General features: G+C 41.3%; 2 protein-coding genes across 2 annotated transcripts in view; both read right to left on the minus strand.

Moving 5' to 3' along the window:
* Positions 1–16,074, minus strand: part of LOC142159849 (uncharacterized) — a 408,399-nt gene that overhangs the window by 390,311 nt on the left and 2,014 nt on the right. The gene's annotated exons all lie outside the window — the stretch shown is intronic.
* LOC142095498 (uncharacterized) overlaps positions 1–16,074 on the minus strand; it is a 101,629-nt gene that overhangs the window by 30,587 nt on the left and 54,968 nt on the right. Inside the window, 1 exon segment of the mRNA XM_075178443.1 lies at positions 12,637–14,568. Within this exon segment, the coding sequence (XP_075034544.1) occupies positions 12,637–14,568 (1,932 nt within the window).

Here is a 16,074-nt window from a genome sequence, read left to right on the forward strand (position 1 = left end):
AGAGAACATGCTGCCCAATACCACTGCTACAGGAGGTCATAATCCTACAAATCTGAGGTACTCTCTGTTACTTGATTTTTTATTTATTGTTTGCTTAATCATTTTTGACTGTCTTTGTAATGTGCTATCAGTGGGGGTTTGTTCACTTATTGAGCAGACAGAGGTTGCGTTAGCCAGTGTGTATTTGTTACAAATTTCTACACTGTCTTGTATAGCAAGCCAAAAATACACAAGACTTGAACTGGAGGGGAACATCCTACCTGGAAACACAGCTACACGAGGACAACATTCAGCATTCACCTGCTACTCCATACTTTACTCCTGTTGTCTCCATCTCTCCCTGACTGAAAGCTTCACACCTCTAGAACTCTGTTTTGAACTATGAACTTATTTCCTTTATTTCCTTCTCACCTCAAGAAAAGTTTTTGCTCCGTCAGTTTATTTCACTACATCATCCCCTCTGTTTAACCAGCCTGCTCTTCTAATTGCTCAGCCATTCCCTCCGCCTGTAACAGTTGTTTCAGTCTTTTATCTAATAAATTCATTGGATTTTTAAGCCCACTCAAGGCTTTATCTGCCATCCATCACTAATATGAGAAGTTGTAACTGAGTTTGAACTGGGTTTGGACTGGACATTGGCCCACTCTCCTATTTTATGACTCTGCAAGGTCTCAACTACTTCATCTCATGTACCTTATTACTCTCGATTCAACACTTCCACCCACTCCCCCACATGGCTCCTCACATCATTACTTCATACTACAGACCCAAGCCTATCCTGTCTATCCGCTGTCACCCGCCCCTCCTCAACATATCACCCTGTCCCCCTTGAGCATCCAATCCAGCCAACCTTATTCTCATCCTTCACCCTCACCTTACCCCCTGGTCCCCTATGCCACCCAGAGTTGTTCACATGCTGCCTCCCATCAAGAGCATTGACCCCATTATCTTTGTGTCCTCCTGAACCCCTGACTCTCTCCCATTTCTTCCTTATCATACCCCCAATGCTGCTGTCTCTCTTTACAACTACATGATCTCTGTTGCCTTTGATACTGCAGCCCCCGCATCCCCCTTCATTCTGTCAATCTAAACCCCAACCCTGGAACTACCCTCTTACTCGTCTCCTCCAAAAGTGCTCCCTCTCCTCTGAATGCCAATGGAGGAAATCCATCTCCATTGCTGATTTCACCCACTATAAATTCATCCTTGCTATTCTGCCCTCGTTCATATGCCAAACAAACCTATTTCACATCCCTCACCTGCTCTCTATCCAATAAACCCAGACGTCTCTTTGCTACCATTAATTATCTACTGTATCCTCATCCACCTCCTCCCCACTCATCCATCACTGCTTTTGACTTTGCCACCTACTTCAAAGACAAAGTTGACTCTCTCCACAATATATCTGTTCTCGTCAGACTTGCCTCTCCCTACCTGTCCTATCTATCACTCACTCTGCCACCCTAGGCTCCTAACCTCCTGTAACTGTGCCGGGGATCCTCTCTCTTCTCTTCTTCTTCTATAACCTATCTTCTCGATCCTCTCCCCTCCAAGTTCCTCCATTCCCTCTCTACCACTGCCTATTTTCAACTTGCTCACCTCTTTAACCTCTTTCTTCTCTCTCCACTGGTATCTTCCCCTCGGCCTTCATCTCATCTCCCCTATTCTGAAGAAACCTTCTGTTGACCCATCCTGTCTCTCTAAGTATCGCCCCATATCTTTGCTTCCCTTTGCTTCAAATATTCTCGAACGACTTATCTTAAATCGTTTGACCGACTTTTTCTCTTCTTGACCCTCTCCAATCTGGCTTCTGTCCCTTCACTCATCTGAAACTTCTCTCACTAAAGTAACAAACAACTTACTCTCAGCTAAGTCTAAAGCGCACTTCTCACTTTTCGTACTTCTCGATCTCTCTGCTGCTTTTGACACCATTGATCATTCTCTTCTCTTCACCACCTTCACTCCCTAGGTCTTTGCAAAACAGCTCTCGTGGTTTGCCTCCTACCTCTCTGGCTGCTCTTTTAGTGTGTCTGCTTCCGACTCTTCCACCCTTCTTCTCCTTTGTATAGGAGTCCCACAAGACTCTATCCTTGACCCTCTGCTTTTCTCTCTCTACATCACTCATTTAATGATTCGGCCTCCAATATCACCTCTATTCTGACGACACGCAAATCTATATTTTCGCCCTTGATCGCTCTCCCGCCTTTCTAACCCAGGTATCTAGCTGTCTCTCTGCTGTAACTACGTGGATGTCACAGTGCTTCCTTAAACTCAACATCTTCAAATCTGAACTCACCATGTTTCCTTCTGCCAATGTTGTTATCCCTCCCAACATCACTCTTTCACCTGTCACCCAAGTCCACTGCCTTGGAGTCACCATTAACTCAGCCCTTAGCTTTACTCCTCCTATCTAGTCCCTCACCAAATCCTGCCAATTCTACCTCCGTAACTCACAAAATTCCATCCCTTCCTATCTATGGAAGCAACCAAAATCGTGGTCCATTCAGTCATCATTTCTCATCTCGACTATCACAACCTCCTTCTCACTTGCCTTCCTGACTCTCACATTTCTGAAAATCCATAAAGAATGGTGCGGCTAGGCTCATCTTCCTCTCCTGCTACACCTCTTCCGCTACTCTGTGTAAATCTCTTCATTGACTCCCTATCCGATATAGAATTCAGTTCAAGCTCCTTACCCTCACTTACAAAGCCCTTACCAAAGCTTCTCCTCCTTACATCTCTGACCTTGTCTCGAGGTACATACCTACCCGTCCACTTCACTGTGACCTTCGCCTCAATTCAACTCTACCTCCTCCCATGCTCGCCTCCAAGACTTCTGCCATGCTGCCCCCATTCTTTTGAACTCCCTACCTCATCTCACTCGACTCTCTTCAACCTTCAGTCCTTCAAACACTCACTCAAAACTTCACCTTTTGAAGCTAGCCTATCCTACCAACTCCTAACCATTCTATCAATGACCTCCTTCCCTTTTTTCTTCCAGTTGCTCATACTGTCTCTCACCACCCCTCCTCTAGAATGTAAGCTCTTGCGGACAGGGTCCCCTCTACCTATTGTCCCATGTCGGAACACTGTCTGACTCCCTTGTACATCCTGTCATGTACTTTGCTGCACTCCGTATGAGTCCCCATGGCATTATTCACACTCATCTGTGCGATTTATGTGTATTACACCATCTATTTGTTACCTGCATCTGTATTCAGCGCTACGGAATCTGTGACACCTTAGAAATAAGTAATAATAATAATGGACTTTTTTTTATAAACTTTTGGATGGAGATCCCTTCATTGGTTTTCAAAGTGAACTTAAAGTTTTATTAGATGAAGCATATAAAATCAATATCATCACAAAAGATGAATTTTACTTTTTACATCCAGAATATCCAATCACTGCCATTTACTACCATTTACCAAAGATTCGTAAGTACCTTCACATTCCATCAGGCAGTCCGATTATTTCTGGTTCTGGTTTGGGTTTCTTAACTTCACAACTTTCCTTTTATGTTGATTCTTTTTTACAAGAGAAAGTTAAAGGTCTTAGATCCTACAACAGAGACTCTTGACCATACTTGATTCTATAAAATAGCAGATCAATTATGCCTTTTTGATATTAGGCGTTGAATTCCTTTACTGCTATACCTCACCAATTAGGTCTTGAGGTCATGAAAAGAGTCCTGAGTAGAGATCTTTCCTTATCAACAGGTCACCAATTATTTATTGTTAATGCTATATTTTACAGCACAATTTATTTTCAAGCACAAATTTTATTTGAAAATTATGGGGATGGCCATGGGGACCCGTTTTGCCTCAAGCTATGCCAACCTGTACATGGGTGAGTTTGAGGATGCTCACATGTGGGGAGGCAAGCTCGGGGTGGACTTGGTCCTCTGTGGCCATTATATAGATGATTTATTTATTATTTGGGGTGGTGGAGAAACTCATACACTTCTTTTTGTTGATTCACTCACTAGCAACAATTTTAATTCAAAGTTCACTCACAATTATGACAAGTCAACTACAGATTTTTGGGGATTTATCTTTAAGCATTGTAGATTCAACTATTATGACTAAAACCTATCAAAAAAGGTGGCTGTTACAAATTATGTGCATTATAAAAGTTCACACTTCAAGCCATGAAGTGAAAACATTCCCAAGGGTGTTATGATTCCTAGTGAATTCAGGACACGGCAATAGCAGTAAAAAAAACAAGTGTCTTTAATTAGGCAAAATATGTGAAGAAGGATTTAGTTTGTGGAATATGCAGATTTCAGGTAGCAGAATAAACAGGTATACTCCAATACACAATTATAAACAGGTGTGATGAATGGCAGGAATAGTCCACAAAAGCACAGGCTCCAAGCAATGACAAATACAGTTTAAATTCAGGAACAAGTATAAGGAATATAAACAGGTGTGATGAATGGCAGGAATAGTGCACAGAAGCAACAGGTTCCAAGCAATGACAAATACAGTTTAAATGCAGGGACAAGTATAAAGAGTTACCCAATTGCTAGGAGGCACGAGGCTCCAGACTAAGGAGGCAGGGGTCAGGATTCCAGATTGCCAGGCAGTCCAGGGAAGCAAACAGACTAGCTAAGTCCAGTAACCAAGCAGAGGTCAGGGCAACAAGAGTTCAAGCAGAATCCAATAGCTAGGAAGAGGTCAGGGTCACAAGCAAATAAGCATAGTCCAGTAATCAGGCAGAGGGTCACAACAGGAGATCACACAGCAGCAAAGCAAAGCAAAACTGGAACAGGGATAAACAGGTGACAAGCAGCAGCCAGGTAAAAAGGTTGAACTGCACAGAGCACAGATTGAGGCACGTATTAGAAGCTGTGAGAAAGGTGCAGTTCTAATCAGAAAAGGAGATTAACTCCTACAGGCATGGTGTAAAGTTCAGGGGCAGAATAGCAGCACCTGTGGAGGATTTGAGGTACTGCTGAGTCGTAACAAAGGGACAATTGTTACGGTTAAAATGGTATTGTTCAAAAAGGCAAAAGATCTCCTTCAGACCTTTATGAGGTGAGGTTACCCAGAGAAACTACTGATAAAGGTTTTGAACGAAGTGAATTTGATCCCTAGAGATCTACTATTAAAATCCAAAAGTGAAAAAGTAGATAATATGGAGCCATCTGATTCACAGCTGATTAGAAAGAGTAATACTGAATCCTTATATAAGATATCTAATGGATAGTCTATTGAACAAAATAATGTTTTAACTGCAACCCATTTTGATTTAGCATCTATCTCAAAATACAACAGGAGATCTAATGAAGTGGCTAAAATGATCAAAAATAACTATATTATACTACAACAAGATCCCTCTCTAAAATCTATTCTCCCTTCCAAGCCGAAGATTATTTTTAGAAAAGGAACTAGTATTAAACTATTATTAAATTTGTATTAAAAATCTAGTAGATGTACTAGTTCCAGGTGTATTACTTGCAGATAAATGCTAAACAAACAGAAATTTTTGGTGCATAAATCTCGTTCCCTGGCCGACCTCCTTCACTTTAAATTCATCCTCTCTTTTTTCTGCTCCGCCCTCTCCCTCGCTAAACAATCCTTCTTTAAGTCCCTCATTTCTTCTCAGTCCTCCAATCCCTGCCGCCTCTTTGCTACCTTCAGCTCCCTCCTCTCCCCCACACCCCCTTCTGTCCCGTCTTCCCTCTTCGCTTCTGACTTTGCCTCCTTTTTCTCTTCCAAAATTGAGGCCATTAGACTGAACAGCTCCTTCTCCCGTCTCAATCTTCGCTTCACCTCCCACCAACAACCAACTCTGGTGCACCTTCTGCCCTACAACAGGTGAAGAAGTTCGCTCTCTCATTCTTTCCTCTCCACCCTCTACCTGCCCTCTCGATCCCATCCCCTCTCACCTCCCTCGCTCTCTCTCTTCCAGTGCCTGCTCTTACCTTGCACACCTTTTTAACCTATCACTCTCCTCTGGTGTAATACCCTCCTCATTTAAACACGCTCTCATCTCTCCTATCCTCAAGAAACCAAATCTCGACCCCACATCTCTTGCTAATTATCACCCTATCTCTCTTCTTCCCTATGTCTCAAAATTACTTGAGCGGATTGTCTGCAGCCGCCTAACCAGGCACATCTTGGACAATTCCCTCCTTGACCCTCTCCATTCTGGCTACCGCCCCCTCCACGCTACCGAAACTGTCCTGGCCAAGGTTACTAATGATCTCCTATCAGCCAAATCCAAGGGTCACTTCTCCCTACTCATCCTCCTTGACCTCTCCGCAGCCTTTGATACTGTGGACCACCCCCTCCTGCTGCAAACTCTTCTCTGTCTCGGCCTCTCTGGTTCTGTCCACGCCTGGTTCACCTCATACCTTGCTAACCGCTCCTTCTCTGTAGCCACGTCTGGTTCTTCCTCCTCCCCCTACCCTCTTGCTGTAGAGTCCCACAGGGCTATGTTCTCGGCCCTCTACTCTTTTTGCTCTATACTTCCTCCCTTGGTGCTTTCATCTCCTCCTTTGGTCTTCAGTATCACCTTTATGCTGACGAAATTCAACTCTACATCTCTTCACCTGATCTTTCCTCCACCCTCCTCTCCCAGGTATCTGACTGCCTCTCCGCCATCTCCTCCTGGATGTCGGAGCGTTTTCTCAAAATCAATATTTCCAAAACTGAACTCATTGTCTTTCCTCCGCCGAGCCTCCCTTCCTACCATGACCTCTCCATTGTTGTCAACAACACCACCATCTCCTCTGTCACCCAACTCCGCTGCCTGGGTGTCACCCTCGACTCCTCTCTCTCTTTTGCCCCCCACATTCATTCCCTTGCCCATGCCTGTCGCTTCCAAATACGCAACATCGCCCGCATCTGTCCCTTTCTCTCTCAGGAGGCCACCAAAACCATCATCCATGCACTCATCCTCTCCCGCCTCGATTATTGTAACCTCCTCCTCACTGGCCTCCCCAACTCCCGTCTCTCCCCCCTCCGCTCTATACTCAATGCGGCCGCAAGACTCATCTTCCTCTCACGCCGCTCCTCCTCTACTTCCCCTCTCTGCCTTTCCTCTACAGAATTATTTTCAAACTCCTCACCGTCACTTACAAGGCTCTCTACCACTCTACTGCCCCTTATACCTCTTACCTCCTCTCCATTCACACTCCTGCCCGCTCCCTGCGCTCGGCCAATGACCGCCGCCTCTCCTCCCCTCTGATCACCTCTTCCCATTCCAGAATCCAGGACTTTTCCCATGCAGCCCCCCTTCACTTGAAAGACCTCCCTCGCTCCATCCGTCTCTCTCCTACTCTGTGCTCCTTCAAACGTGCACTCAAAACTCACCTCTTTCTCAAAGCCTACCAACCATCCACTTAACCCCATCTCCTCCGCTCATTCTCCCCTCTCTCCCATTGCCTCAACCGGCTCCTCTTGTGCCTGGTCTGTTTACCCTCCCTTAGGATGTAAGCTCACATGAACAGGGTCCTCTTCCCTCCTGTCTCCTTACCCGTTCTTCTGCTCCATGTTTATTGCATCAGCCTGCCTGGAGTTTCTGAAGTATTGGTATTTTTTGTTTATTGTTCTGTACTGTTATACCCTGTATAGTCTACTGTTTGTACTATGTGCAGTGCTGCGGAAATCTTGTGGCGCCTAACAAATAAATGATAATAATAACAATAACTATGTAATGTATAGTCTCAAGTGCAATTGTCAATTGTTGTATGTAGGTAAAACCACTAGGTACCTATAAATGAGGTTTTTGAAACACCGACATATTATATTAAACAAATCTTGGTCACACAGTGTCTCACTCTATTATATGGATATACACAATTCAGAACCAAAAGAGCTGACAGTTATGGGAATTGAACACATCAGATCCACTATATGGCGTGGAGATAGATTCAAGAAATTGTGTAGACAAGAGACGTTTTGGATTCACTCTTTTAATACATTAAGTCCATACGGTTTGAATGAATCTGTGGAACTAAATAATATTATTTGATGGGTTTCATTATCATACATCTTTTTGTTGTCAGAAGTTTCTCTACGGGTATACATGTCTGGATTTATCAATATGTGCTATCTGGCCACTTGTACTGCAGCTTTTGGCTGTTCTGTGGAAATACACCTAGACTCTGCTTTCCCTAATTATTATTATTATTATTATTTTTTGGTATCTGTGTATAGATCACCTCCTGGCTCAACAGGTAGGAGCCTCGTAAACAATATGTGTGACTGGTTTGGAAGTCATTAGTTCAAATCCAGGATTGGGGAACATATATATATATTATTTATCTCATTACTTTTATTCTTTTATGTTAATCAATTTTATTTAATTGCCATTAAGTCTTTATCAGTTGGTATGTGACCAAAGAATATATACCAAAATCATATTGACAATAGTTTAACTATTGAGAGCCCCTTCAGCTGGGGCAAGCCTTCAATTGATAACAAATAAACTTTTGTTTTGTTGTTTTTTTTATACACATGTATACTTTAATGTTGTTATATATAAACACAGTGAGCTCTGATGCATTATGTATTGATGCTTTTTTTTTGTTATCAAATTGTTGATTGTCAGCAAGTTTTCAATTGAAAGTATCACAGTTGATGTGGGTGTTGTTTTTAACCAGTGATTACTTATAGGAGACATGTCAATCACTTCCCATATTACCAGCTGTGATATTGTATTACTATCTTCCTCTGAAGAAATTATCTTTGAGTAATGCAACGCGTCAGCTCCTCACGGACATTTGTTTGATACCTTGGGTCTTTTACTTTACATGTGGACATTTACGTGGAGGTTTTATCATCATTTTTCTCCCTGCTCAAATTAGCTTCACTAAGACGGGATAAACACGGTGGTGATTTCATATTAAGAGGTGTTCACAAAAAAGTGCAGCTGACTATAGGATTCCCTCACATTTGCTGTTGACTTACCGGAGCCCTGCTCGCCGCCATCTGGGTTGAGACGGGACCCTGCAAAACAGCTAATCGGATACTGTCAGTCTGCCTAAACACAGCCACCAATACCCTTGAAGCTTATCAGCTCAGAATTGAAATATCGCTGCTTACCATCAATTGTTCCAACTAGTGTGATTCAGCTGACTTCTCATCTCATTCATGATCTGCTATAAGCATATGGATTTGTAGCAAGTGGTACCACTCATTTTGTAAATAATTTTACTCTCAACACTAAGCCAAGATCAAACTGCAATTTACATCTAATTTCAAGTCAAGATTTACGATATCTCTATTAGGATTTCTATTACATGCAGGATCCCAATGATTCATCATTAATATCAAGTCAAGACCTGTCATATCACTTAATGGATGTTTCACTACATGTTGGATTCCAGCAATTCATGAACCCTTAGAGGTTGTTTTGTTTATTTATATTGGTGATTGAGAGATTTTGTACAGTTCCCAAGATATATTCGCTATTTCATGTTACATTTTTTTTTAGCCTTGGCTTTTATTAGGATACTAATTTTATGTGTTTTAATATTATAATAAATTATATTGTTTGTTTATTGTAAGCTCACGGTGTATACATTACTACTTTGCATTCTTCGTCTGGTAACATGGCCGAGCGGTGTAAGGCACTGGATTAAGGCTCCAGTCTCTTCGGAGGTGGGGATTCAAGTCCCACTACTGCCATATAATTATTATTATTTTAATATTATTTTGAGCCGTTTTCCCTTTATTTGCTTGCACAAATTATTAGGTGGTTTACACGGCCCCAAGAGCTGCGATTTTGATTCATCTTAACCTGTTATCAGTGCTTCTGTATTGCATTATTCCTCTCAATTCAGGACGCATGTACTACTTTATATAAATATATATATATATATATATATATATATATATATATATATATATATATATACACACAAGTTAACCCGTGCATGATACTCATGCATTCTAGTCAAATCAAGCTACTTAAGGTGTTAAAAAGGTTCTTGTCATGCATTTGGGCCATAGCCCAGGCCTCCTCAGGGGAAGAGCGTTACTTCCCGACGCAAGCGCCCTTTTTTAACGTGGTTTTGTCCACATGTCACCACCTCATCATTTTTCTCCATCACCTCATCCTTCATCTTTATCGCCACATCTATCCAGATGTCTATCCAGACACAGGGATCTCTCTCAGCGGTCCTGAGTATCACACTCCTCTCGCTCTGTCACCCCCGGCAACCACCAACCACTCCCAACTGTCACCCCGGCAACCACCAACCACTCCCAATTGTCACTTCTCCTTCAAGAAATATATATATATATATATATATATATATATATATATTTTAAATCTTTATAAACACTTTTAACAATTAACAAATTAAATTAACAAATTAAAAACATCTTAGTATACCAAATTTCAGCCCTTTCTGAGGTTTTTTTTACACACACACTAAGAATTTAGTAGGTCAGTGTATAACTCTGCCCAGCAGGTGGCGCTGCAGCTTGGTTTTATTTTTTACACACACACATACACAGACAGACTAACATACGCCACTAAGCATTTATATTATAGATATACATACACATATACATACACACATTTTGTTTGTGAGAGGAGTTATATTAGACATACAGTGCGCCATAGGGTTTAAAAGTTAGTAACTATTCAATATGACAGCTACAAACACCTTCTCTCTATTCCTGTAATCAGCACACTGCTAAAAGGAGCAATTTAGCTAGTCTCCTCTCCTGGACCCCTGTACAGCTTTATCTACTCTGCAACCAGCCCTTCATTGAAAAGGTCAAGTCAATCAGAACAATTTATCTCAGCCATTTCTAGCCTTTATAAAGTCCCTCGGTTCTACCAAACCTTGGCACAAGCAAAGTTATATTTTATTTTGGATTTCTCTGATTGTGATTGTAAGAAAACTTGTTTTGTTGACTGTACAACACTATTCTACCTTCTCCAATCCATTGACATTGGCTTTGTCCATAACTATTCTACCTGGTACAATCCCTTGATTTCAACTTGCACCTCACTACCAGTCCTCTCAGGACTAAGAGGCTACCCCAGCCAAAGGTTCTTTCATGGGAGCTACTAGCACTGTGGCGTTCTGTTCAGCTGTACTATCTTTGGTGATTGCACGCTCTATTGTAATAAATGAATAATGCTTAAATAGAATAGCCAGATATTGATTATCAGTATACATTGTGCAAATGTTTATATTATGTTTTATTTATAAGGCACCACAAAAGGTCTGCAGCACCGTACATGACATATACAGAAAGCAGTGATCAATAACACATTACATGATACATAAAGAACAAATTACAAAAGACCAGACATACTGTATGAATAAATACATAGGTAACATGGTAATGCAGATAAAATATTTACAGGACAGTGAGTGAGAGTGATGGTAGTGACCAGTGTGAAGTAGGCCTAAGCTTATGAAAACAGGGCTAGATAGTGGGTAAGTTTTGACTGATACGGTTGAGACGGGGACTGATGAAGCTTGATGGTGACAGAGTCATGATTATAGAAGGAGACAGCCTCATCGGGGCAAGAGTAGTGATTGGGGAGAGGAGTGAAACCAGAAAGGAGAATGTGGTAGTATCAATGGTGTCAATGTTATGCCTGTGAGAGTAGCCTTAGGGGATGGGAAACGTGAAAGCGGTGGAAAGATGCTAAAAGTGAAGAGATGATTGTAAGATAGAGAAAAAGATGAACTGATGAGACCGGACACAGTCCTAATTTGTGAAAAGACCAGATCAAGAGAGTGACCTCTGTGGTGGGAGGGAGAGCAGACCAAGGGAGGAGGAGAGGGAGAGCAGTTTGGAAGCAGCGGAGTCTGATGGATTATCTATAGGGATAGTAAAGTCCCCAAGATGAGGGAGGGAAGGTCAGAGGATAGAAAGCTAAGGAGCCAGGTGGCGAAGTGATCAAGGAATTGAGAGACGGGACCAGGAGGATGGTAGCTAATGGCAACATGGAGGTATGCTGAGTGGAAGAGGCAGCGTAGGAAGAAGAACTCGGAAAGAGCAGCAGGGTGTGAGGGGTATACCAACACTGCCACCTTGTCGATCTCCAGGTCTGGGTATGTGGGAGAAGGACATGCCCCCCCAAAAGAGAGAGCAGCAGGAGAGATAGTGTCCTCTGGGCTTAGCCAGGTTTCGGTGATGGTAAGCAGAGTGAAGAATTTAGAGATAAAGTGATCATGGATACAGCCCAAGTTGATACAGACTGACCTGGCATTCCAGAGATCATAGGATAGAGAAAGAGAGGGAAGAGAAGAGATGTGGATGAGGTTCTTGGGGTGCTGGACTGCAAGGGTGTGTATAATATTGAATGAGGGGCATAATAGGAAGAGAAGGTTGGAATTGGATGAGAAACATAACTCAGAGGGGACATATCAGCCGATGGGGTAAAAAAGAGCAACAGATTGGAGATGAGTGGAGATGGGGCATGGATGGGAGAGGAAAAGGAAGTAGTGAATACATTTCCGAGGGGGAAGAAAAGGGAGGTGGTAGGTAGCAACATGCCTATTTGCATCAATTATAAAAGGCACTTCTTTTACAATGTTTTCAGTATTGTTGCAACTTGTTTCACATCTAGTAGCTCATGAAAATTGATTTTCCTACGTGTGTATTATCTGATATTTTAAGAGAGACAGTCTTTGAGTAAAATTATTTCCACATTCAGAACAAGAAAATTACTTCATATCAGTGTGAGTTCTCTGATGTGCTCGAAAACCTGATTTAAATGTAAAGCATTTCCCACACTCAGAACATAAAAATGGTTTCTCACCACTGTGAATTCTTTGATGTTCAACAAGACTGGATTTAACTGTAAAACATTTGCCACACACAGAACATGGAAATGGTTTATCACCTGTGTGAATTCTCTGATGTTTAACAAAATGTGATTTCTGTGTAAAACATTTTCCACACTCAGAACATGAAAATGGCTTCTCACCTGTGTGAATTCTCTGATGTTTAACAAAACTGGATTTAACTGTAAAACATTTGCCACACACAGAACATGGAAATGGATTCTCACTTGTGTGACTTTTATAGTGTCTATCAAGATGTATTTTCTCTGGAAAGCATTTCCCACACTCAGAACATGGAAATGGCTTCTCATCTGTGTGAATTCTTTGATGGTTAACAAAATGTGATTTCTGTGTAAAACATTTCCCACACTCAGAACATGAAAATGGCTTCTCACCTGTGTGAATTCTTTGATGTTTAACAAGACTGGATTTAACTGTAAAACATTTGCCACACACAGAACATGGAAATGGTTTCTCACCAGTGTGAGTTCTCTGATGTGTAACAAGTCTGGATTTAACTATATAACATTTCCCACACTCAGAACATGGAAATGGTTTCTCACCAGTGTGAGTTCTGTAATGTACAACAAGATGTGTGTTATCTGGAAAGCATTTCCCACATTCAGAACATGGAAATGGTTTCTCCCCTGAGTGAATTGTTTGATGGTTAACAAGATCTGATTTGCGCGAAAAATATTTCCCACACTCAGAACATGGAAATGGTTTCTCACCAGTGTGCGTTCTGTAGTGTACAACAAGATGGGTGTTATCTGGAAAGCATTTCCCACATTCAGAACATGAAAATGGTTTCTCACCTGTGTGAACTCTCTCATGTTTAAGAAGACTGGATTTAACTGAAAAACATTTCCCACACTCAGAACATGGAAATGGTTTCTCACCTGTATGAGTTAAATGGTGTCTAACAAGATTAGTGTTAGCTGAAAAACATTTCCCACATTCAGAACACGAAAATGGTTTCTCCCCTGTGTGAATTTTCTCATGTTGAAGAAGACTAAATTTAACTGAAAAGCATTTCCCACATTCAGAACATGGAAATGGTTTTTCACCTGTGTGAATTCTTTGATGTTTAACAAGATCTGATTTCTGTGTAAAACATTTCCCACAATTAGAACATGTAAATGGTTTCGCACCTGTGTGATTAATCTGATGTTTAACAAGACCGGATTTAACTGTATAACATTTCCCACACTCAGAACACGAAAATGGTTTCTCACCTGTATGAGTTCTCTGATGTGAAACCAGAACTGCCTTATCTGTAAACCATTTCCCACATTCAGAACATGGAAATGGTTTTTCACCTGTGTGAATTCTTTGATGTTTAAAAAGACCTGATTTGTATGTAAAACATTTCCCACACTCAGAACACGAAAATGGTTTCTCACCTGTGTGAATTCTCTGATGTATAACAAGATCGAATTTGTGTGTATAACATTTCCCACACTCAGAACACGAAAATGGTTTCTCACCTGTGTGACCTCTCTGATGTTTAGTGAGATCTGATTTACATGTAAACCATTTCCCACACTCAGAACATGGAAACATTTTATTGCCTCTATAAGCTGTACTAGGTGTAGCAATATCTGAATTATTAGCAAAACATGCCTCCTGATTAGAGGGATCAGATGATATATGAGAAATGTGACTTAATTGATGTATATTTGGAGTAATGGGTTTTCCTCCTGGTAAATCTTGTATGATTTTGTGATCTTCTATTTTATATCCTGCAGACAAAACGAGATATCCCTCTGAGGTATTCCTGCTTTGGTGTCCATCTGCTGGAAGTAAAATAGAGGGAAATTTTCATATATTTAGTGAGATCAAGATGTGCAATTGTGTAATTTCTTTTTGCAAACAAGAACCCTTCATTACAATTCTAAATGTAAAAATATGATGATAATAGAAGGATGTAAGGGTAGGAACCCAGAAGAAAATCCTAGTGTCTAGGAGTTCAGGATCACACAGGCAAAGAAAATATGTGGATACAACTGTACCTTTATTACAAATAATTGCAAACAATAGCTTATATATATCAAACAATACTTTAAACTACATCCAGTGCTCACCAACATTCTATAATCGCCCAGTAACATCCCAGTGTTCAATAACCCCACACTGTTTATAAAGAAAATGGGTTTTCTTTACAAAGTCCAAATTATAGGGAAATGATGATGTTTGTGATTAATAGAATAAGCTAGACAGAGCAAACAAATCTGGATGTCCAAGAAAACCTTGTAATCCAAACCATCACAAAACTTTCAGGCAAAAATCCTCAGCACACTGAGAGGAGCTGCGACTCAAACACCAAAAGCGTTTAGAAGCAAAATGACACACACTGAGGTCTGTCCTGCAGGTCTTTTTAAAGGAACAACATTTCCTACACTGGAAAGCCCACCCCCTAAGGGGCTGGAGATGGGAGGAGAGAACTGTCATACCCTCATGGCTTTCCCTGCTGTTGCTTTGGAGCCTAGGATTTTAACACAGTTCCTGAGTTCCCGAGAGAACAATATCGACTCAAACCAGTTGCTGATTGACTTAATCCTTGTTAAGTAACAGAGCCTCCCTGTTTTAACTCCTTCTAGGCATCTCTGATGTCAGAGGGGCTCCAGAGGCTGCTAGCTTCTTGTTTGTAAGAGGGGGGGGTGATGCCTTGGTCAGGAAACAGTACATCCACCATGTTGTAATCTGATATGATGTTCAGATGAATACATGTAAACCACCTGGCTTTATTTAAGAATAGTAAGGATAAACTTAGACCCATCTTGATAGGTTTTTATTCTTAGTTAGATTGTTTAACAAATGAGGGTAATACATTAAAACAACTCAATGTTCAACTAAACACAAGCATCTTATCATCCTAAGGGGCATATTCAATTAGCTTTTAAAATCGCGGCAACGCGCCGGAACAGCCGCGAAACGTAATACACGTTACCGCAATAACGTGGACTTTCGTTCGCAGCCCATAGGGTTGCGTACGAAAATCTGCGTTAATGCGGTACCGTAATACCGGCAAGAACGCGCACTTTTCGCGGTAACGCGCGTTACCGCGAATCGGAAAGCTATTTGAATATGCCCCAAAGTGTTTAAAATGACAGATGGGGCGATGATGGCTGTCAGACCCATCTTGTCACAACATACAGCAATTATACAGATAAAACATTGGCTCAAAATATAACACATTACCAAGTACATTGCATAGACCCAGCCACACGGACATACAGATTGCACAGTCACATATGACAATGCAAAAATGCAGAGTTTGGTGTGTAATATTTCCCAAGCAC

The sequence above is a fragment of the Mixophyes fleayi genome, chromosome 6, assembly GCF_038048845.1.
Source record: "Mixophyes fleayi isolate aMixFle1 chromosome 6, aMixFle1.hap1, whole genome shotgun sequence".
Classification (NCBI taxonomy): Eukaryota; Metazoa; Chordata; class Amphibia; order Anura; family Limnodynastidae; genus Mixophyes; species Mixophyes fleayi.